General features: G+C 40.0%; 1 protein-coding gene across 3 annotated transcripts in view; it reads right to left on the bottom strand.

Annotated features, from left to right (window-relative positions):
- The window catches only part of SLC35F1 (solute carrier family 35 member F1), a 359,888-nt gene that overhangs the window by 123,259 nt on the left and 212,713 nt on the right, over positions 1 to 23,916 (bottom strand). For all 3 annotated transcript variants that reach the window (XM_072965785.1, XM_072965784.1, XM_072965786.1), the window contains one exon: positions 14,049 to 14,224. In XM_072965785.1, the coding sequence (XP_072821886.1) occupies positions 14,049 to 14,224 (176 nt within the window). The remainder of the gene's footprint in view (positions 1 to 14,048; positions 14,225 to 23,916) is intronic.

Genomic DNA, 23,916 nt, shown 5'->3' with positions numbered 1-23,916 from the left:
ATGAATGCATAGCATAGAAAAATTCTGTGAAAGGCGAATAACAAAATTTCAACAAAGAATTTCCTTTGAGGAAGAGAGTGGCATTTAGGTGGTAGGTGGGAAGCACTATTTCTTTTAAAAATATATATATTTCTGTATTTGCAATATTTATCTTTACATGAACATGTACTCTTTGTATTTGTGTATTACGTGAGCAATTTAATAAATACAAATAAATTGTATAAATGGTTATAACATTGTCACCTCAGATAGTGTCTCAGCATCTTTTGAGTTTTCGTTTCTTAGTATTTAGCAGTTTTCGTGAAGTTAGCACCTGCCTTAGAAGTAGTGCAACAAAGATCCTTGATCAGAGGATTTGTTATTAGGGAGATCTTCGAGTTTGTTTTAACTTTCAAGCAAATTGAATTGATTTTAATTAGAAGTTCTATAGTAAGAGATGAACTGAAGTCCTGGAGTTTAGCAATAACACTGTGTACAGAACACAGCATGAACCAAAGTTATTTCTTCTGAAACTAGTACCTGAAGTATTAAGTTTATTTTTCCACATTAGGATCAATGTCTCCCACTCTAAAATCCAAGGCAACTTGGCTTGCAGTTTAGAGACACCCTATTCAGAGAACAAAAATTAGTTATTACATCTTTGGTCTTCTTTACTCAAGTAGATGGGCTAATTAGAAAGCAGAAAGAGCAACATTTTCGTAGCTTGCTTTTGAGCTCCTTTGACTCCTTATTTAAAGACCTCATTTCGGTTTACAGAATGGAGCTAAGTACATGTTGATTACAATGGATATGGAAAATAATCACCTTTTATTAACCAATTCCTCCCCAAACTGTTTTTAAAAATACTGATTTCAATATAAATCACAAATCAACAAGGGTTTATATGATGGTCCAAAGCCTGGTTGTCTGCTGTACCTTTAGCTTAGCACAAGTAAAGTTTTAAAAGAGGGATTGCAATGAGGAAGGTGTGGCAGCTATCAGAGACAGAGAGCTGTTCAGGGGTGGCAGTGGCGGTCCTGGTGAGAAAGGATGGGTGGCTTGCCTTAGGTAGTGCTAGAGCTACTGGTGATGGAGAGAGGGCATCTGAAGGGGTCTCACATGGTGTCTGGTACCCAGGGGGCTCAATAAATACTTGTGAAATTTAACTGGAGACAATTTTGTACCAGTCAATAATATTCCACAATCAAATGAGACTTCAACCCCAGGGATGATGGGACTTTTCTAAGTTAGCTTATTGGGTGTGTTTCAACTTTAACCTTGGGAGATACACAGATACACAGGGGATACCTGTGGCTGGAGAGATGCTTGCTAGAGGGAGATGCCTGTTCTGGTTTCCAGCTGAAGCTATGAACAAACAGATTTAGATCAGGGATTTTGGTCTAAAGATTAAGAGGATGCAATAATGGTTTCTTCAAAGTAATCCCAACCATTGCTGTATTTAATTGGATAGTTATCTGTGTGACTTTCTGAAACTGAATTTGGACTGGAAATTGTACATATTGTAACCCTGGTTTACTCCTTTAGAATATTACAAAATGGTAAGCTAACACACTGAAAGAGCTGTGATGAATATTCGCTGAATGGAGTATGCTGCACACTAAGAAAATGAGATGAGCTCGTTGGTCAAAAGCAAGTGGTTGATATTTTGTTCTTCATTCCAACTCTTCCACATATGCTAATGGTCCCAGTGAGTGGTTGGCAGCCTTTTTCTCTGTCAGGTACTGGGATAAAGCTTGTGAACTCTGATATTCTCCACTATCTTATTACTTTTCATTTTATAACATTAAATTATTGTGGTTTCTAATATTTCATAGAGGTTGTTAGAAACTTGGGAAGAGTTTAAATTCATATACCAGTAAGTGCAAAAGGTACATACATCCCTGAATCACCAGAAAGGTAAAGGCTTGTTAAAAAAATAAAGACAGAAAAGTAAAGGGCTATTTGCCACCATGTAGAGGGGTCACTTAAGTCAGGCAGAAAGATGTAGACCTGGGACCCAAATATAACCTGCTTGTAAGACAAGAGCTTTCTGAGGTCTTGGAAGTCACTAATAATCATGAAAGAAGCCAACTGTTCTAGCTCATAGAAACCTAGCAGCCTGGAAGTTGCCACAGCCAAGTCTAAATAGAGGAGGTGGATGATGTCTGTGCAGGGAGACAGAGCTGGCGGTGGGGGTGGAGGGTGCAGGGGCTGGAGGAACAGTTGCAGCTCTTCTTAATGCAAAGTCAGGGTCCTGGAGCAAGGCATGTGTGCATGATCAAAGAAAGGCAGAGAGGAAGGGCGTGAAACAGCAACGGACTGATTCTAACTGCTTGTAGTGGCTGCTTCTGCTGTGAATAATTGGGGAAGGGTAGCTGGATGGAGAAAAGAGTGATAAAAATGGTGGCAGAGAAGGAAATTCTTTTGCAATGAAGACTTGGTGGAGGTAAGGAAGGTCAGGCTCTCGGAACTGTACTTTTGCAATTACAGGGGTGCTTTACTCTCCCACTCTGGTCTGTGAGTTTAGAAGGGGTGTGAGATGGGAGACCATCTTCACTCAGGTAAGTGTCCTTCACACCTGGTAGTACAGTGTCTAACAGAACAAGGCCCTCAGAAAGTGTTTGCTGACTACATGAATAAAATAATATATGAATGAATACAAGAAAGAAGTGAGTGAGTGACTGAGGAAGGCAAGATAAGCTATATTTATGTAGGAGAAACTTAAATAGACATAATCAGGTCAGAGACTTCTAGAAGGTTCTGTATGAAGTAATCATGGGCAGAACTAAAACTATAAAACTCTGTAGGCTGGGGAGAGGTTGCATTCTTGGCTGGTACACCAGGTTGATTCCTTCAGTTAAGAGACACTGAGGATAGGCGCATATTTACCAATGACTTTCCTGTCAGGTATAGAAATTAATCAACATATCGAATGCCAAAACAAGAGAAATTAGGGATTGAGGTCTGTTAGGTTTCCGTATAGTAAATAACTTACAATTTTTAACAGTGCAGAGACTTGTACATTTATGCCACTTACATAAGCTCTGCCCACACATTTCTCTGTGAAAAAGAAGTTACCAAGTTTCTTAACTTTATTTTTAGATGTTGAGTTCTTTGCTTGCTCCTGAGTGATCTGACTTAGTTTCTTTTAGTCTGACAAAAGTTTAAAATCAATAGCTTGCTTAAAGCTGTGCTATAATGGTCCTGAGTTTAACACAGCACAGCTGGAAATTTCAACCTCGGCGAACAACATTCACTAAGCCAAAAGCTGAAATGCGCTTGTAGGTGTAGAACCTGCTGCTTTGAATTCGGTGAGGCCCCAGGAGTCCATTGAGTTTGTCTTCAGCACGTTTTTCCCGCTGAAAGATGGCTGAGCAACGGTGCCATGATCCGTGACGTACTCCCCCCTCCTCAGTTACAGCCCGATGCACTCACTGGTGGCCACTTCCCTGGCTGCGTGGCCCCCAGTGTTTTCTGCTGTCTGGGTATTATATAGCTCTTTTTCGTCTTTGATTATTTTTATTTTTTTCTATCCCCATCCTGATTTGATTTTTCAACTTTGAAATAGAATGTTCTTACCCTGTCAAAAAAAGGGAACAAGATTTCTTTTAATGAACTCCTACGAGGACAGTTCTCATCCTGGCAGTGGCTCATTAGCAAGACTAGATCTTTGCTTGTAGATTTCTCACTGTGGTTTCCATCGAAATGGCCTTAAAAGGGATGGACTGCTCATTGATTATTCCACGTAACTAATGGAGACTTGGGATTTTGACTATAAAATAGTGACCCAACTCAACCCTCTGGGAATGCATCTGAAGAATCCATGCTATTGCAATGACAGGGTGTACTGAAGCATCTATGGCCCTTGCCTAAGAACCGATTCCTTTCTGGAAATTATCAGGGACAGAAATGCCATCCTCTTCTGGCTTTGGCCAACCCACACCTCTTTTTCCTCAACTTTTCCAGCTGGCATGTGCCTCGGTCAACAGGCCAAATGGAAATGTAATTTTCCCAGCTGCTTCGGATCTGCTTTGCTTCCTGAATTCGTATTGAGTTGGTTGCAGTACACAGATGCATTCTGTGTGTGTTGTGGAAGAAAAAAATTAAGGAAAAGAGGTGGTCAAGCTTAGTTTACAACATACTTGTTCTCAGTTGGGGTCCTTGTGCTCTGAGCCTTTTCTTGAGCAAAGAATAATTACTTGGAGCAGGTATCTGCAGGCATGGCTTAAACGGAATCTGAATTTGTAATGACAGTCTGGCCTCAGTAAAGACAATGGAGATGTTTTCCTTCCCATCCCCTCCCATTTGTCCATCACTTTTGACTATGTGAGGAGGAAAGTGCGGGTGAAAAGAGGAAACAAGAGAAGAGACAAGAAACACACATGAAAACAAGGGAGAGAGAAAGGGCGGGCGGGAAGTGATTCTGCCTTGAGATTTCACAGGCATAATCAAAGCTCTAGAATCAAACACTCACTCATTTCTGGGGCAAGCACTGGACTAGGGAATTGTTCTTTCAGCTCTTTCCTTTGGCAGCCGTCCCTTCCCATCTCTCGTAGTTTGAACCATTTGAGTGCAGTTATGCCTGAAATTTGAAGGGGGGCTCTGGCTCCTTCTGAGCAGATTCTGGGTGCCCATCTCCAGTCGGCTTTCTCAGGCAGGAGGGGCCCCGTGCTGCATGCTGGGGGAGGAGGACTTGGGCTCAGGCCTTTTAGAATCAGTCCTGCACTGATGTAGCATAATAATTATATCAGTGAATGCTTCATTCACAAGACACTGTAGTGGTAAAAAAGCATCTAAAATGTCTCTTTTCTATCCCTCTGAGAATCATAGCAGTGCCTACTCTGACATCCAGTGGCAAGTTAAGGAGAATATAAGTGCTGAGATATGACTAATGAATTTCAGGGTCCTCATGATATAATTTATTCAGGTTAAGGGATACACATGTAAAATCCAGCTTGCTGGGAAGAAAAATCAATATTCATTAAGGAAATCTAATGCCAGTGATGGCAGAACATAGTCGTTGAATGCTTTCTATACGCCTGACACTGTGCTAGGAATTTTCCATATATATCACCTAATTTAGTCCATATGAAACCTGTAAGAAAGTTACTACTATTATCCTGACTTATGAAATGAAGAGATACAACACAGACAAGTTAAACCAAGATGACTCAATGACTCTTGAATTTTGATTGAATTGAGAAACAGAAAAAGTCTAGATCCCAGTTGTTTGAAGTTATATTTTCACTTCTGGAACCTAAGTAATGATGCTAGATATAATTCTTAAAAGGTAGACGTTTTCTTAGACACCACTAACTAGGCAGTTAAAAGTAAAAAAAAAAAAAAGTAGTGTCCATGCTCTTTCATATAAAGAACTGTCAAATAAGAAAACATGGTCAGAAACATAAATTCTGATCATGTTTTCTTTTTTTGGAAGTCATTTCCTCTTTTTCCTCATAGAGGTCACTGAAGGGGCCCAGTTACTCCAACTTGTAGTCAGAACCTACCATTTGCAAAAACTCGGAAATGGAAACCCATAAAACCAGACACTCAAAAAATGCACGGACAGGGAACTCTGATCTAAAGATAATCACAACACAATTCGAATCCTGTGAAGGAAACAAAACGTTTGCTTCATTGTGTGTGTGTTTTTCCCCCTCTTCCCCTGCGAATCTCATGCAGCAGACTGCAGTGGTATCTGCAAGATGGCTAACTGCTGAGTCTTTGATTTAATGAAAACTTAGGGAAAGCAATTCAGTTCACTGCAGGGACTGCTTTGTTCTTCCATTATGATTCTTTTTTAATGAGAAAGATGATTGTAAGGATCAACTCTATTCCTCTGAATTTTTACACTAATTACATACAAAGCACTATTTTGGCAGAAGGGGACTTATCTCCTTCAGGCAATACAGTTATCATCTTGTAACCACCCTTCAACCTCCCACAAGAACGCTGGAGCTTCGTGCCAGGAATGAGTATTGCTTTATGCCAGCTCTCAGCATGGATAGATGAATGCTTAAAGATTTCCAGAATTAACAGTCAACATGGGTTCCAGATAAAACAGGGAGACAGTCCTTCCCTCCAATCTGACAGGCTGTTAGGAATGGAAGAATCAGAGGGCATCCATTAATGAACTATTTGGCATGGGGAATGAGGGAGGGCCTGATGTATAAAGAGTGTGTGTAAGTTTATATGAGGCTTCATTAAGAGAAGATGGTATTGCATATTCATGTCATTTTCCTTCAGTCTAAAAGTCATTTATTGTGCTAAGTGATACTGAAAGTTCTGGCTAAGGTATCACTCTATTTGAGATTCAGCCTCTTTAGCACAAACCGGACATGCGCTGTTGGGTGTTGTAAGTTTGATTAAGACTGTAGGAGACTTGATTTGGTGCATATTCACATGCATCTGTATGAAATGTATGTGCTTTTATATTATTTAATGGATTGTGAGCTTGATAAATAACAATTCATGTCCCACTAGCAAATTCCTTAGAGTTGGTACATTTGGGGGGGGGTAGGAATTGTCCCCATTTTTGCAATCTGAAAGCACGCCACAATGAAGCAGAAAGTTTTAATGGCACTTCCTAATATCCATACGTGACTGAGGGAATAGCTACATATCCGAAACTCTGAGCCCAGTGATACATTATTTCATCATGGCAACCACGGAGTGAGAATAGACAGTCAATTCTCTTTCTTTTTTTCCGCTTTAGTCAGATGTATTAAAGTATGATTCATATGTGATAAAATTCACCCCTTTTAAGTATACAACTCAAAGAGTTTTGATAAATATATATAGTCATGTAACCCCTACAACAATCAAGATAGAATATTTCCATCACCCTAAAAATTCCCTTATGTTCCTTTGCAGTCAGTCCCCCCAATCACTGCTCCGGCAACCACTGATCTATTTCCTGACCTTATAGCTTTTCTTTTCCCAGAACATCACATTACTATGCATTATGTAATTATCCAGTGTATAAGCTTTCATGTCTGGCTTCTTGCACATAGCATAATGCTTTTGAGATGAATCTATATCATTGCATGTATCAGTAGCTTTTCCCTTGCATGGCTGAGTCATACTCCACTGTAGGAATTTACCACAGTTGTTTCTATACTTTCACAAGTTGATGAGCATTTGGTTGTTTACAGTTTTTAGCTTGTGAATATGAATAAAGCTGCAATGGACATTTGCATATAGTTCTTTGCATGGACATTATGTTTTCATTTCTTTTGCAAGAATGTGATTGATGGGTCATATGGTAAGTGTATGTTTAACTTTATAAGAAACTGCTAAGCTGTTTTCCAAAGTGTTGATATCATCTTGCATTCCCAGCAGCAGTATGTGAGAGTTCCGGTTGCTCCATACACTGGCAGGCAGTTTTGCTAGAACTGGATTCTCATTTTCTCCGGTGATTTTCTCTAACAGTTTCTCAGCATGGTCCCAATAACAGAAGCATAATTCCCAGGGAGCATCTACCAAGGATTCATTTCAGAAATCACTGAGGTACAACCCTTCTGTGCTATGGGGGCTAAAATTCTCCAGTCACACAAGGAGTAAAAATAAATGCAACCTGACAAGGAAGAGGAATGGAGGTTTGCCAAGTAATTTCCCACAAGGGAGACATTTTAAGAGGCTCCAGTGAATATTACCTCACCAGACTTAGGTAAGTGACAGTAATATTTCCCCCACGACTCACAAGGGGGTTATAATTCAGTATTTACATTGCCAAGTCGTTTCTTATTCTGCCAACCCTTTAGGAGCCCCTTCTCCTCAGTAATTTAGTCAAGGTTATCTAGAGAATTGAAAACTGAGCTAGCTGTGTATGAACAGCACTCGGGCTTCTGCTCCCAGAAAATCCTGGATCCTGCTTGAACCCTTTTACTGCTCTGACCTGTGTTTCTGACTTCCTGTGGTTAGCATCAAAGAAAATTCCAACAAAAGCAAGGGGCGAAGATTCACAGAGGCAGACCATACAAACAGGATTGGGGAGGTAAGATCTTCAGGTGAATCTAGGGTCTGACAGACTGAAATGCCAGATACCCAAGTTTCCCAGACCTCACTGTGGCTTTCTGAGAGGTCTGTATTATTTCATATGAAGCCCTACATCTCTTCTAGTCACACAGATACTTTCACTCATGCAACACTGGTAATTGAGAACTTAGCCTATGCAATCGCTGGAAGTTTAAGGACAGTAGTGTTTCTGCAGAGACCAAACATGAAGCCCGTCTTGCATTGGAAGAGGCAACAATTACCCTCTGATGACTGCTTCCCCAGCCACCACCAAATGGAAGAACATTTTTCCAGTACAGATTCTGAGAAGAGCACTCACGTGGTACCGGATCACTGGGCCACGAGCTGCATCCTGTGATTGTGTGCTGAAAAGGCTGTGGTTTTTATGTATTTCCCTCACCTCTCCTGCCCTACTTGAGGGCTCTGGATGGAAAAAGAAGATAGTGGGTAGAGGGGACTGGGAAGGGTGAGTGCTTGATAAGTCTGAGCTGATTTTGTTTCTTCAGCCTTCCTGCTAAGAACTGAAATTGGAGCCTAGACCTCTAGGATTTCTGTCTTCTGGAATCCAATGTTCAAAGTGAGACTATTTCTCTTGAAGAGTAAGGCATACATTTACTTTTCAGTATACTCTGCAGAAAAAAATCAAAGGGATTACACACGGTGCTTTTTGAGTGTTCTGTTAGTACTATTAAAACTTGTTTCGCTTTCACACTCACACAAAGAAATATATATAAGATTCAATAAATACTTTAATGTCTATGTAAGGATTTGCTGGACCTCATGCATACTCATCAAATTGCTTTTAGCTGCAAGCTTGTCTTTTATCCAAAATTGGAAGAGCTTATAAAAATATCTTTCAGTGAAAAAGCAAAACTTGTAGAACCAGTCACCAGGAATATCTCTAATGATGCTCAGCGGTGGCAAACTTTTCTGTCCTTTCCAGGCTCTGTATATAAAAAGAAGCAGGCGCTTCTGATTCTATTCATGCTTTCATTACTGGTACCCATTCTTTCCCCACCATCATGACTTGAGGGGGAAAACCAGGAATGAAAGTGTTTTCTTTTCACTCTCAGCATCCATCCTGCCTTTGCCTCACAATCCTTACCACTCCCATCACTGAGCAACTTGTTGATGGGAAAACAAAAAGAAATCGGAACGACAAGAACTGAGAAAAACTGGCAGAAGAAAAGGAGGAGGAAATCACTGACTACTTACAAGTTTTGTGGTTTATATACATTCAGAAGTAAAAACTGCCAAAAGAGGAAGCTTGGGTATCAGTTATTTAACAACCACTGAAAGCAGTTCTGGGAATCAGAAGGATTCTTGTAATAATTGAGAAAAGAAGCTTATGGGTAAAAAGTTTGATGACATAATTTTCCTTGATAAGAAATATATCCTATTTCACCCTTGTCTTAAAAGCCTATCACATGTTTTGCTTCTACATCACAAATGCAAGAACTGAGCCGTCTTTAGTTGAATCCCCAGCCTGCTCTTTCCTCTTGTTTATAGTCTTCTGCTTCTTGTGTTTCTCTGCTTCCCTATTTCGGCTGATATTACATGGAATTTTAAGGAAAAAGCAGACATGAGGGAGAAACTTCTCTTGAGAATTTCCTAGGCAAATCCATAAGTTTTTGGAAGCTTCACTATATTTTCTTAGTTATATACCTGTGAGATAACAGAAAAAATATGTATACCAGTTACTGTCCCTGGTTTCTGGCTCCTAAAATCCTTGTAATTTCTTAAGTGATAGGAAAATTAGGTGAATCTTTTGTTCTAATATTTGGTCTTTGACCCTGGTTCCTGACAAAGAGTTCCTAAATCTTTAGAATTTCCAGGGTGATAGGAAATTGTTTTTGTTATAATGAGGTGACTCTCGGTGGGTTCTTGGATGGGGTTGGTCACCAGAAAGACCACACGATGATTAGAAGCTTGGGGTTTTTGGCCTCACCTTCCCATTCTCCAGAGAGGGGAGATGGGCTGGAAGTGAAGTTAATGCTTGTGCCTACCTAATGAAGCCTCCATAAAAATTCCAATGAGGTTTGGAGAGCTTTGGGGTTGGCGAACACGTGACATGGAGATGCTGAGAGTGGTGTACCCAGAGAGGGCACGGAGGCTCCGTGTTCCTTGCCATATACCTTGCCCTACTTGTCTCTTCCATCTGAATGTACATCTAGATCCTTTATCATATCCTTTTGTAATTAACTGGTAAACAGTAAATAAACTGTTTTCCTGAGTCCTGGGAGCTGCTTTAGCAAATTAACCAAACCAATTCCATGAATCTGAGGGGTTCATGGAAACTTCTGATCAATAGCAGGTACGTCAGAAGCAACGGTGATAACCTCTATCCATCTCCAGGTGGAACTGTCAGAACTGAGTTAAATTGTAGGACACTCAGCTGGTGTCACAGAATTACGTGGTGTGGGGAACTCTCCCCCTCCTCACCGCATCTGGTTGTAGCGTGGTAGTAGTGTGAGAGTACAGGAGAAAGACAGGAGGAGAAAGAAGTTCTTCTTTGCAATTCCTGAAGCTCTACTTTGTACATACAGCCTGAGTTTGGATTTCAGACATACTTCAATGGGTATATTTTAATTGTCTGAGTAACTTCTCAAAAGTGGTTACAACTAACCAAGTACCAGCTATCTAAATTTCATCTAAATTCTCAAATTTGATACAGTGTCAATGGAACTACTTTTTTGAAGTATATTTTTTTCCTACAAAGTTGTATTAATGAAGCTCGTTACTATAAACAGTAAGATTTTTAAAACTTTTAGAACCATCTAGAATAAAAACCCTAGCTCCAATCCAGGAGAGGCACTATCCTTAAAACTTGTTCTACAAGATACAATTTTTTTTTTAAGGAGGATGGTCTTTGTAGGAACCAATTTTTGGTTTCCTACAAATTTTTGTAGGAACCAATTAAAAATTAGGGACAAGTTCAAAACTCTAGTTTGAACTGGAGTTATACTGAAACTTATACTGCAACTTGCTGCTTCAGACCCTTTGATCTTTGGTCCAAAGCAAATTTGATAAAGAGAATTCAAATTTCCTGAAGTCAAATTTCCACAAAGCTTTTGCAATAACGTTACCCTTTAATGCTCTTGAAAGGCTTCTTAGATTTATCACATTCTGTTTACATGTGACGATCATACATTTTTAGAAGTCGTATGATTAAAATTATAAAGAAAGATTTGTTTAAAAATATTTTCCTGAGTCTAACTTCTTGCTGTTATGTAGCCTAAGGTGGCATCAAATTAATATGGTGGTTATGCAAGGTCAGTGATGTCTGTGCTGGAAGAATTGGGAAGGCCAGCATGTTGCTCCATCCTAACCTGCAGCCCTCCTGAAAGAGTAGTCAGGGAACACCAGGAAGGGAGGATAAAATGTGGCTACGAGAGCACCTCCCTCACACACCACATTTTCCATCCTCATCTCCTCTTTGCTCTGTTCATTCCCTCTCAAATCTTGAGGTGCACGAGGAAAGAGATTACTATGTCTCTAGAACATAGCACTGAATCAGCCTATACAAAATTAATGTAATTACCATGTTGATTTCCAGATGTTAGCTTAATGCCAGCTTATTAAAACTTCTAAAGATGAAGCCTAAAACAAACAAATAATCTAAGTAAACACCCAAATAAAAGACATGCCAGCAAATTTAGTGACAATCTGAGGCAATGGGGGAAATTACTGGATAGGGCATTTTAGAAATTGATTCTCTCCATCACTGACTGCGATGACAGAATTTTCTCTGATCCTCCTCAGTCTTTTCCTTCCAAAGAGCCTCTGAGTTCCTCACTGCTTCTAGTCCTTGGCCTCTTTCCAATTGTGCCTCTGCTCTGTCCACCCTCCCCACCGACTCCCTGCACCCTCTACGACCACATCCACCTGATCCCATGGCTGTGCCTCACTAGACCTCACACCCTGGGCTGGTTTCTTATTCAGAGTTTTGAAATTTAAGGGAAAAATCCCTCCTTTTGTTCAGAAGTGTCTCCCTTTCCCCCTCTCACCTCCCCCAGACCTCACATGGGTGGGCAGGCTGGGCCATGAAGGCACACAGCCCTGGCCTAGGGTGGGCCTCTACACGTCCTAGTTCTGTAGCCTGGAGAAGGGTCCTGATGCTGGGGGAGCCTCCGTTTTCTCATTCATAGAATTTTTGGATAATAATACTGATTTCATTAGCTTGCAGGAATCAAGGAGGTAATGCACACACACAGTGGCTGGCACATTACAAAGCCCCAACAGAGGGTGTTGTTATTAACTTCGGGTCTTTTTCTACATTTAGTTTTCTAAGATTTTCTGTTTCTACTTGTAACAGGGAAATTATTCTGCTTCTTAGAATGGCTTGATTTTATTTTATTTTCTCTGATGCGGGTTTTTGTTAAATCTCTGGGCTCCTGAAAAGTAAGACTGACAAGAACCCGACGACCAGTTACAGTTCACCATCCTGTAGTCTGGACAGTTTGATTCTAAAAATCCCTAGAGAAGATAAATTCACCAGTTTCATGTGATTTTGTTGTTGTTGTTGTTATATTAGAGTGCTGCAAAATTGTTCTTAATTTACTCTTACTATTTATAATTATAATCCTTGTACAGGGCTAAACAATTCTATTCTTTAAAAATTCTAAACTATTAATTGAAGCTTTCATTAGGTGATCTTTAAGCTGAGCTGCATGGCTGTCTCTTTTTGATATGACCAAACTATACATTCCTCATGTTAACTCTCTCATAAGAAAATCTCTAATTATATGCCTCCCCCGTTGCCTCACTCTCTGGAGTCTTTTCCTTGGTTGAAGTACCAGTGGTGACATGGCATGTCATACTGTTTAGATAATGCGTTTGTTAGCATTCAAAATCATTAGCTTCCAAGTCACACTGAGGAAATACAGTTGAGACTCAATGTCTGTAACTTCTGTAGCCTGAGGTTTTACTTGAAATTTTATTCTTAAATTAATTATGTTTACTGACGTTAAATTTTTAAAAACAGACACCAATAACATCAGTTTTTGAGAAGTAAATGAAATCAGCTTCTCCAGTACTTTAAACAAATCCCCGGTCAAATTGGAATTCAGTCCTACTTGTTCATTTTCATTTACTTTCCCCCTAAGACAAAAATCTAGTCCTGGTCAATTCATTATAATTAAGTAATATTATTCTGGACAACAAACCAAATAAAGAAATGTAAAAATTAAATGTTGATATACAGTTCTTAGCAAAATTTAAAAAAAAAACATGACTACTAGGATTGATGTATACAGCTATTCATGTATCTTCACTCATTACTCAGGGATATGATTATCTTCAAACCCCTTAATGATTATTTTTCAATGTATATTTCACAGCTAACAGCTGCTATTGGGGGAAGATTGCTGGATATTTCTGGGTCATAGATAAGAGTGTTTACACCAGATTCAATGGTATAATCATATAAGTCTCTGAAGAACACCCTCCAAAGATATACCCCAAGGAGTTCAACTGCAGTTGCCCCTTAATAAGTCTTTCTTGCACTGACCCTTGGAGGACTTGTTTTATTGCTTTACCTATTTTAAATTTAGACAGAACATCTCACATGACTATTTATGGTAGCTTTCTTTTCTTTCTTTTCCCCTTTTTATTACTAGAGTTATTTGTGTTTAACATTTTTATCTTTCTCCCAAAGAACATGCATTTGTCTGTCATCTCCTTGGATTTCTCAGGGCTACCGTCATTTAGGACAGCTTCATCAGACCTATTCCAGGTTCCACAGAAGCACTCTATTTAGAGTCACTGAGGAGGACAAGGCATGTTAACAGGAATTCAAATAGTGAGCAATTATACATTTCTGCCTACACAAGCATTTCTCACTTTCCGCTGAATTCACACAATTTATGCTTCTTTGTGATTTACTCATTCATTTTGTTTGCTGTATTACTGTAAAATAGAAAAGTGAGGTTTGGGGTTTCAAACTGTCTTATGATGCTGTAAGTGAAAAAAGTTAATCCAGTCATGGCTCATCATTCTTGCAGATGTTTATAAAAGAGAAACGAAGCTATATTCTTGGGGTTTTGCAAGCTTACCTTGTCTGACAGCTAGTGTGGTGGTATAGACCAAGAAGAGGAGGATGTAATTGAGGAAACTCTGGAAGACTGGTGTATTGGCATGGAAATCTTCTGACAGGTACTTGCTGGTCAAGCTAATTCCACAGATAAGGAGGGATAACACCTGGCCTAGAGCCACAGAGATTAACATCTCCCTGAGAAATAAAGAGAAACACAGCAAAGATCAGCAGAATGTCGTTAGAACAATCACTTAAAATTTATCGAGCGCTTGTGCCATTCACTAGGCTAAGCGCAATAAGCAGTATTTCTCTTAATCCACCACAGCAATCCTACCAGGAAGGTGCAGTTATTACTGAGGTTTTGCAGAGGAAGAAGCCAGAATTTACAGCGGTTAAGGAATTTGCTCAGAGCCACAGAACGAGGAAGTGGCAAAGCTGGGATTTGAGACCAAATCTCTCCACGTGATCCTGGCTTCCACCCACTGTGTCTGGAGCCTGGGGGGGAAATTAACATCATCCTGATGTCCATCACGGTGTGAACTAAGTGTTCAGAAGCCTGAGAGAGAACCTGAACACTGACCAAACGGGACCATATTCCCACCTGGTCCTCAGGTTACTGCACCAAAAAAGGGAGATTTTTTTCCTTCATTGACTGAAATCTTGGCTCTAGAAACACTTAGGTGAAGGAGCTACACAAACCCCTCAAAATCTAGAAGGACCATCTCCTCACCACTTCCAGATTTTGAGCCTTGGTTTACTCTAACAAGCGTTGGTGAGCAATAGTCTCTGCCCTCTTCTGCTCAAGTTACAGTTGCTGATACATTAAAGCTGTTCTTCACAAAGGAAATTTAATGACTGAGGTGGTGTGATACTTTTCCAATCCTGTAAATATTTTCCATGGCTTTTTTATAGGCGCTCACCCTACAGACCACTGTAGTGGAGATTAGAGGCAAGAGACAAAGGGTTTATTTTGCATAGAACTAAATGCCCGTGTAGGCTTTATGGTCATGTAATCTGCATGCTCTGACGCAGGACAAGCCCCTGGCTTCTGCAAAGCAGGCTTCCGCCCTCCGCAAAGTCTCATCTGACTTTCCTGGTTTTCTTATCTATAGAAAAAGTAACATACAATAAGCAAGAAGCATTATTTCTAAACGAAAAAGCATTAAGCAGAACATCTGTGGTATTACATACTTCCTCCCCCATGGCAGACATGAATCCATCTTTCTGGAAGGGGCACTGGGCCCTTAGACAGGGTCCTGGGCAGATTCCTTGGCAGCATCTTGTTTTTAAGAAAAAGGCATTCCTTTTGCTTCCATGAGGAGGAAAAATTGTGGTAAGGCATGCGAACCTATGAAAAAGACTCTCCTGAGGTTAACCTGTAACATGTTGGCAGAGGCTGCCTAAGTAGATTTGTAGACTGCTCTGTTCCCAGGTACTGGCCCCGACCCCTGAATTCAATCTTTACGAAGGCGCCTAAGAGATATTTTTAAACACATAAGTAAAATATCAGTCTGCTGCTTAAAATCCTACCCTATTAATTAATGGTACCCTGTAGAATGGTACCCTTAGAATGCAGTGATCTGTAAGGCCTATGGTCCACCATCTACAAAGATGGCCAACCTTTCCTCACAGCTGTCTACATTCAGGCTGCTCCTCCCAAAGGGAGGTGGGATCTATTCTCTTTTTCTGGAAGCTGAGCTGGTCTTGTGATTCACTTTGACCAATAGAATGTAGGTGGAGAGATGTCATGTGACTTCTGGGCCTAAGCCTTAAAAAGCTCTGTGGCTTCCATTTTCTGCCCTCTTAGGATACAGCTTCCATGTTAAGAACCCCAAGTCAGACTACTGAAGACTGAGGGGACATGTGAAAAGAAAAAGAGAGACCCAGCCATCCACTGCTGCCTCAGCTGAAAGAGCAGACACTGAGCGAGGTTCTGGATCCTCTAGCCCCAACAGGGCAGTGCCAGTCTACATCGCATGGAGCAGAGATGAGCCATCCCCAGAGATCACTGCCCAGTTGGAGACCTGTAAGAAATAATCAATGGCTGTGTTGTTTCAGGGCAGGAAGCTTGGGGTGGTTTGTTATGCAGCAAGTGGTAACTGGAACAAGGCCCTAAGTGCCCTCCCTCCACTCTTACCACCTCGGGAGCGCTACCGTCTGTTTCCCCGACTTTCTTGCCCCAGGAAGCCAGAGCTCCAGCCTCACAAAGCTACCTGCACTTCAACAATGAGTCACGGCCTTCTTGCTTGGCATTCTTTTTCACATGTTATCATTTCCAGAATGTTCATCCTGACTTGTCCATCTGACTCCTGGTCACCATTCAAGATTTGGTTCACACACATTATGTCACCCCCTCTAAGAATTCTTCCCTGTCCTCTCTTCCCTGGTATGTATCTCCTTTACTTCTTCATCCCTGTACTAATGATTAGTTTTACTGTGAAGTTGGTATAATGTTCTTCATTGTATCTACAGCCGGGGAATACCATTCAGAGGAAGTAGAAAACAGAGGGCTTCAAAGACAGTGCAGAGGTAGGTCTAGGCAACACTGAACAGTTTTGTTGTAATGAAAGGTAGATTAAAAAATAATAATAATAAAGAAAGGCAGACATAAAGAGAAGTACCAGAATTAACTCAAAGGTTTTTAAGTCAGCGTAAGAGAAGTGTGATAGACGCTAACCAAAAATCATTAAGGAGTTGGTTTTAGTGTAAAGATAATAAATATTTTTGGCATATTGAATCTGAGCTGCCGAATGAACTTCCAAATGGTCTGGCAGTATTTGAATCATGAGATCAGAGATGGATAGGGAGTTCAACCAGGAGAAAAATATGTGGAAGTTATAGATACAAGAGTGGTGGTTAAAGTACTGAAAATGGATATTACCATGGAAGGAAAAATAGAAGAGAGTATAAGAGAGCCTAGGAAAAAATCCCCGGAGAATCCCCAGATCAGGCTTAGGTAAAACAGAAGAGGCACATCATTGGAGCTGGAAGTGGTTAGAGGGCCAAGGGGAAGACCAAGATAGTTCTCGGTGTCAGGGAGACCAAGGGAACAGAAACTTAGTGGAGGGCATAGTGGTACTACTGAACGTTGCTTAGGGGATAAGAGCATGAGGACTGGTCACTGCCAGCCTTTGAAGACCACTTTTGGCTGAGCAGGGAGTACCGGAGCAATACTGGTATCATGGAAACCAAGGGAACAGCCAATTTCACAGAAGGGATAGTGGTAACTAACTGGACAGGAAGTAGTGAGGAATAAAAGTGCTGACCTGGAAGAATTCTAAAGAATTCGAAGAATTAATTGAAGAAGTTTGATCTAGTCACTACATAACACAATAATAACAAAGACAGTGAAAAGAATAATGATTAAAAAAAATTTAGGATGGATTCATGATTATCCTCTCACTGGGTCACTCTTATCTGCATAATAACTTATATCCCTAAGTGAAGGAGAAGTGGAGGGAGTCACAGCTCATATTCTGGAGAGTGGCTCCTGGTGCCGAGTATGTCGCCTGGAGGATGCTGTACATGGAGCATGTCCCCTTGGGGAAAGAAGGCCAACAACTACTGCTGTGACATGGTAATTCCTACAGCTGCTTAAATTATGACCATGGTAATTTGAAACCTTGGCAATATCCTGAACAAAATCAACCCACAAAAAAAAATGACTGATTACTTACATAATAGAATAAAATTTTAGTCCTTTGGATGTATATGTGCCAATAAAACAGCATTCACATGCCAGGCACATATATTCAGAGATGAATAAGACATAGTCCTTATCACTGGGGAACTACTAAACCAAGATTTTGGAACTCAGTTCCCAAATAACTTAGTACAAAATGGAGCCAGTTAAGCTGAAATAGCAATAATAATTCATATTTGATAACTTCTTACCATGTGTCAAGTCCTAGGCTTAGATGTATACAAACTATCTGATTTAATCCTCACAATAACTTTATAAAGTAGGTCTTATTATGGTTCCATTTTATAGATAAGTAAACTGATGCTTAGAGAGGTAAGCAGCCAGCCCAAGGTCACGGAGCTAGCAGGAGGGAAGAGCTTGGATGGAAACGAAGTCATATGATTCCAAATCCCAGCTTCCTAATTACTAAGCTATACCATCGATACACCATCAAAAAAAAAAAAAAAATACTCTTTGCCCTCAGAGAGGGCAGAGAACACAGGGCTAAATCTAACTGGCTAGTTTCCAGAAATATACTGGAGAAGGTGAAGACAAAACAAGTTGGCCAAACTGACTGATGAAACTCTTCCACTAAGACATCTATGATGTGCACCTTTCAACAAGAGGTCAACACAAGCCTACTGTTGTTTCTTCAGCCTAACAAAAGAACAAATCTGCTGTGTTCAATTTCTGCTTTTAATTAGTGGCCATGTCATTCAGCTGCTGCTGGTGTGATTTGATAGAAAATGCAAATTATGGTTTTCTCCATCAAGCTAATAAACATGACTAATAAAACAGGAAGGAACGGAAGGGACCTTTTATCAGATTAGCTCACGAGTCCTTCCCTAAGTGAAGGGAGCTAGGTACCGTTACTGTTTCTGTCCGCACGTCTGAGCTAAGTCACGAGGGTCACCAAAGCAAATTAAGACGTAAATAAATAAAAATATAAGTAAACTTAGATGTTGACATTCTGCTAATTCCACCTCCCACCACTCCCACCCTCACTGCCCCACCATCTTACTTTCATCAAGTTCTCTTTTGTTCTTCAGTCACACAGAACAAATTCTTTTGGTGATTTGTTTCACAGAATGTCTCCCTACCACACTCTCTCTGCTTTAGGATCTTTCCACATCATTTACTGTCTCCTTATCTCTTCCAACAATTTTTTCCCCATACTAACCATGGTAGATCTGTGGTCCCTTCACCAAATTCCTTATAATCTTTTTTTTTTTTTTAGAGATAAGAAACCAGAGTTTAATTGCCTTGTTGAAGATCATTCAGCTTGTCACTAACAGAACCAGGATCAGAACCTATCTAAGTGGGCTCCCTTACCCACATCCCTCTACTCCAGTTTCCCCACGCAGAAACCACTGCCAACACCGTCTCTCCTGATTTAACCTAAAAGCTCGCCTGCAATCTCTCCCTCTGGCTTTTATTTTAGTTACAGGGGCCCGTATAAGTTCATAGCTCATTTTCAGAGAACTGAAAGTTGGTGCCTTTGAGCTCTGATGAATTCTTTTTTTTTAACATTTTTTATTGATTTATAATCATTTTACAGTGTTGTGTCAAATTCCAGTGTTCAGCACAATTTTCAGTCATTCGTGGACATATACACACTCATTGTCACATTTTTTCTCTCTGAGTTATCATAACATTTTGTGTATATTTCGCTGTGCTATACAAATCTCTTATAATCTTAAGGCACCATCTTCTCCAGAAAGCCTCCCCTTGGCCACCCTATGCACGACAAGGCTGAGTTAAGTGTCCTCATATGTATGTTCCTGTCCCTCTTTGAGCTCACCTGAGCTCCTGAAACTCAAGAGCTCCTGAAAAGAAGAGAATGTATTCTAGTCATTTCTCTGTCCCTGGTGCCTTGAAGACTGCTGGCTGGGAAGGAAACTGATGCTCAAATAAATACAGAATGAATAAGTGAACAAATTTACAAGTCAACAAATATCTATAAATGAAAAGGATTAGAAGAACTTAAAGATGTCTGCTTATCTTATCTTGAAAAACTTCTAGTTCTGAAAGACAAAAACCACCTTGTTTGTACTATATTCCATCTGCCAGTTAGGCACTGAGATTAATAAGCTCTTTTCTGGTGTATTTCTGAACAAGCCTGGTAAGGTGCTATCTTGCAAAAATGATGCTAAATATGGCACGGGGTGGAATTTTGCACGGGGAGCTTGGTTATTCATATAGTATATAGAATAGCACACCAGATGCATACTAACATAGGATACATAGTTCCTATAATTTTAGCAGCAGAAATGGAGAAGAGACTATGATACACATTTTCATCTTCTTTGTTTATGCATTTAAAAGGACATCCTATCCACTTTAAATTCAGAATGACTAGACAATGAAAAATGCATAAGTCTCAGGAAAAACAGTGCTGCTGGAAGCTGAGTACCTGTTATAATAGAGCTTGTATTCATAAAGACTGACATAAACCATCATCACAAGCGCTTTGTTCTGTTAAAGAGAAAGACTTTGGAATCTGGTGAAGAAACTTGTGTTCTACAAGGTAGGTATCGAAAATAATAAGATTTAAAGTAAAACATAGGTTGAATCTTTTCTTCCCTTAGTTATAAGACTATATTCTTTTAAAAAAGTCTGAACAATTTCAATTGAGTTACATAATCATATTGCTTTGTGATTCTTTGGCATGAAAGTGAAACAATTATGTCATCATCTTGAATTAGAGCATATCAACCTTTCTGCAGAGACATCTTCATTCTGTTAACTATTCGCAGGCAAGTCATGTCGGATCTGAGTCAGCACATGAATTCAGATACACATACACAAAGCACAGTTAAGTACACTGCCTTGACTAACACAGTACCACGTGAATGTGGGAAGAATGTGTTCTACCATGTTCTTTGATAAGATTCTTGTTTTCAGAAGTTAAGACATTGGCTTCTTAAAGCTCTTTGCTGAAAGGTTTTATTCCATTTAAGTATTAATTAGACTTCTATCTAAGACTATTAGGCAAGAAGCAAATAAGATTTCGTTAACTGGAGTTTCCTTGCCTCTGATTCTGTATTCATGGAATTTAATCTGTTCTCTAGTTCTGTGGTGTCAGTTTTTCTGTTTTTGTCTTTTAGAGGAAACCAAGGAAGCTCTCCTAAAAGATTTCAGTGAGTCTAGGAGGTACCAAGTTTAGGAGACATTTGAAACTCTGATGTGAGAGGATGAGTCAGTCACAGATGTGTGTGCATGCTGGATGTCATATGTCTTACAGAAGCGGGAAGGAAGAGTGAAAAGGCACCAAACAGGGAGTTAGAAGCTCCTGGCTCTTGAGTTCCATTGATTAAGCTCCATGATCTTGTGCATCTCCAACTCTGGGCTTGGACTCTGTCATGTAAAGTAAGGATATTTTAATTGATGAGTGTGTAAGACACATGCTCCCATTCGAATCCTCTTGGTCTCACCCATCTCCAAGGCCTCTGGTCACTGACTCAAGCTCCAGTGGTGGCTGCTATGACAGATTCCAAACAGGCTATAACTAACATTTTGTGGGCACAGCCCAGTGGCCCCGTGCTTCATGTCCATTCTGTGTGCCTTGTGTCTTCCACCGTAGAGAGTCCAGGTTGATGCTGAGGGCCAGACCCTGTGGGGACCTACTTGGCGCCCACTCATCAGCCACGGGGAAGTGCAGGGGAATTATTGCACTTGGCTACTAGGCAACTAAAGCAGACAGATTCTTCTCTCTCCCTCAGCCCCACCCCCAGGCGGAGGATCTTGAGAAGCAGTCACTTCGACAGGCTCTCTGAAGATGTTCCTGCCTTACGAGGAGCCCTGTTGGGTACTCATGACCTAGTACTGTCTCTCTTTCTCCTTCCCTCCCTCACTTCTGCTCCCTGAAATTGCAGTCCTTAGTGAAGAAGTAGCACCAAAGCCTCTGTTTTCTGGGGAACTCAGGCTAAGATAATGAGCTTTACATTTCCTTCTACTCCAAAATTCTGACTTACTTTCAGAAGATGCTGTAGTGTGATCATTAACTCCTGAAATTGGTACCTTTGATCATAAAGTCTATTCCTTTTGTGTATTTGATTAAACTCTTTGGTAGCTGAGTTACCAGCAATGTTGACTCATTTATTATGTGCACACTCTGGGGGTTTGGGGATTAGCTGAAGAGAAACAGATCAGTCAGTAGCAATTGCCAAGGCCTGCTGGGTACAGGTTATGAGAGAGGAATATTTGGCCCCTGCCTCCAAGAAGCTTAGAGGGGCATGGAAGGTAAATAAGTGAAACTATTTGAATAGAGAGCATAAAAATACCTACCTACTCTAGTAAGTCTATATAAAATTGCTGGAAGTTATTGGAGATAATTTCAGTCTTTAAAACTGGCAAAGCAAATATGGAAGGGTTTCATGGAGAATATAGTTTTGAGTCATTTTTGTTTGTTCGTTTTAAATAATGGGAGAGAAGTAATTTGATATTCTGAAGTTGGAGTGTCAGTCCAGGAAAAAAGAAGGCTGGGCTGTCTCAGAAGCAGAGACTGACACACGGAATCACTTGGCTGGTCAGTAAGAATCATAAAAATAGCAGAGATGGGTAAAGGGAGGTAAAAAGCAGAGATGGGTAAAGAGAAGTAAAAAGCAGAGGGACCTAAAGTGTAGGGTTTTAATTCATAGGAATGGTTCTTTGGAATTTCTGAGCAAAGGAAATGAAGTAAGCCCCCGCCATAATGTTCTCAAATGTCTTTGCTCATTCCATTAGTCAGAACCAAATCCTGCTTGTATGATGGGAGGAAACTTTCACTAAGAAGCAAGACTGAAGAACCAGATAGCTCCGAGTAAGTTCGGCATCCTGAAACTCCATTAGTTTCCCAGTACATCCACTCCTGATTGAGGCATGAGAGACACACCTGTGCTTTCATCCCAGCGCTGCCGAGCTACAGTCTTTTAACACCTGCTTCTTCAAATCTTCAGCATGGTTTTCTATGCATCTTTCCATATAACTTGAAGAATGTGCTGTAGTCTGTTGCCATCTTATTTTTCTTGGTTAACACAACCAACTTTACAGTGACAAGACGAAGAGGAATTTCTCCAGTACCATAAGGATTTTGATCATTTATTAATAAGTAAGAAATACCAATTGAGACTAATTAAACATCTGGTATTACATTTAAGAGAATTTTTTTTAAGTCATGGGTGGTATGATTTTAAAAATAACTCCTTTCCCTCCCCTCTAAATTGCAAGAGATATTTTTATGTATGGTTCGTTAATTTTTTAATGGCTTACTAACATTGTGTCAGGTAGTATCTTAAGCCACACTGTATCCTTAGAGCAAAGTCCATCCTTAATAAAAGTGGAAGGAAATTCATATTTATAATTGTCTTAATTGACAAGTACAAACTATAGTTTAATATTTTTGCTACATGGGATTAGATTTCACTGTGTTTGTTTTACTTTGCCATGTGGCTGATGGAGAAAGGTCAGATTAAGAAAAAGAGAAGTTTCAACCGAGTGCTTTTTGGGGGGTTATTTATTTATGGTATATTTTGGTATTATCTCTGACTCCCAGTTTTTGTGTAGCAATCATTTTTAAGCCAACAATCCTCTTTGTGAGGCTGAGTTACTGAGATGAGATAATCGCTAAATCCTCTAACCAGACCCGTATAAACTGGGTGAAATTGGGGGGCTACCGTGAACCCCCTCAGACAGCAGAACATCCACTCCTCTGTCAGAGAATCTCATGTATCTTTAAAAAGTCAGACATCTAAAGAAGCCAGTCCCCAAAGACCACATTTTACATAATTCCATTTACACAACATGTCCAGACCAGGCAAATCTACAGAGACAGAAAGTAGATAGCTTCTTGCTAAAGGGATGGAGAGAATATGGAGGTGATAATTAAAGGGTATAGGGTTTCATTTTGAGGTGATAAAATGTTCTAAAATTGACTGTCATGTTAGTTGTACATGTCTGTATACTAAATACTAATGTACTTAAAACCATTGACTTGTATACTTTAAGTGGATAAATTGTATGGTATGTGAATTTCATCTCCATAAAGCTGTTACTAAAAAGAAAAAAAACAGAAAGAAGGAAGAAAGGAAGGAATAAAATGGGTAAGGAAAAAAGACAAGGAAAAGAAAAATAAAATTATACAGCAGTTAAATCTAAAATTTCAACCCTCTGATTACAAATTGAGTGACTGCGCCAAGTCAATTTATATGTTAAAAATTAGTTGACC

Source organism: Vicugna pacos, chromosome 8 (genome assembly GCF_048564905.1).
Source record: "Vicugna pacos chromosome 8, VicPac4, whole genome shotgun sequence".
Classification (NCBI taxonomy): domain Eukaryota; kingdom Metazoa; phylum Chordata; class Mammalia; order Artiodactyla; family Camelidae; genus Vicugna; species Vicugna pacos.
The sequence above is the reverse complement of the archived record's forward strand: the minus strand, read 5'-3'. Positions and strand labels throughout refer to the sequence as shown.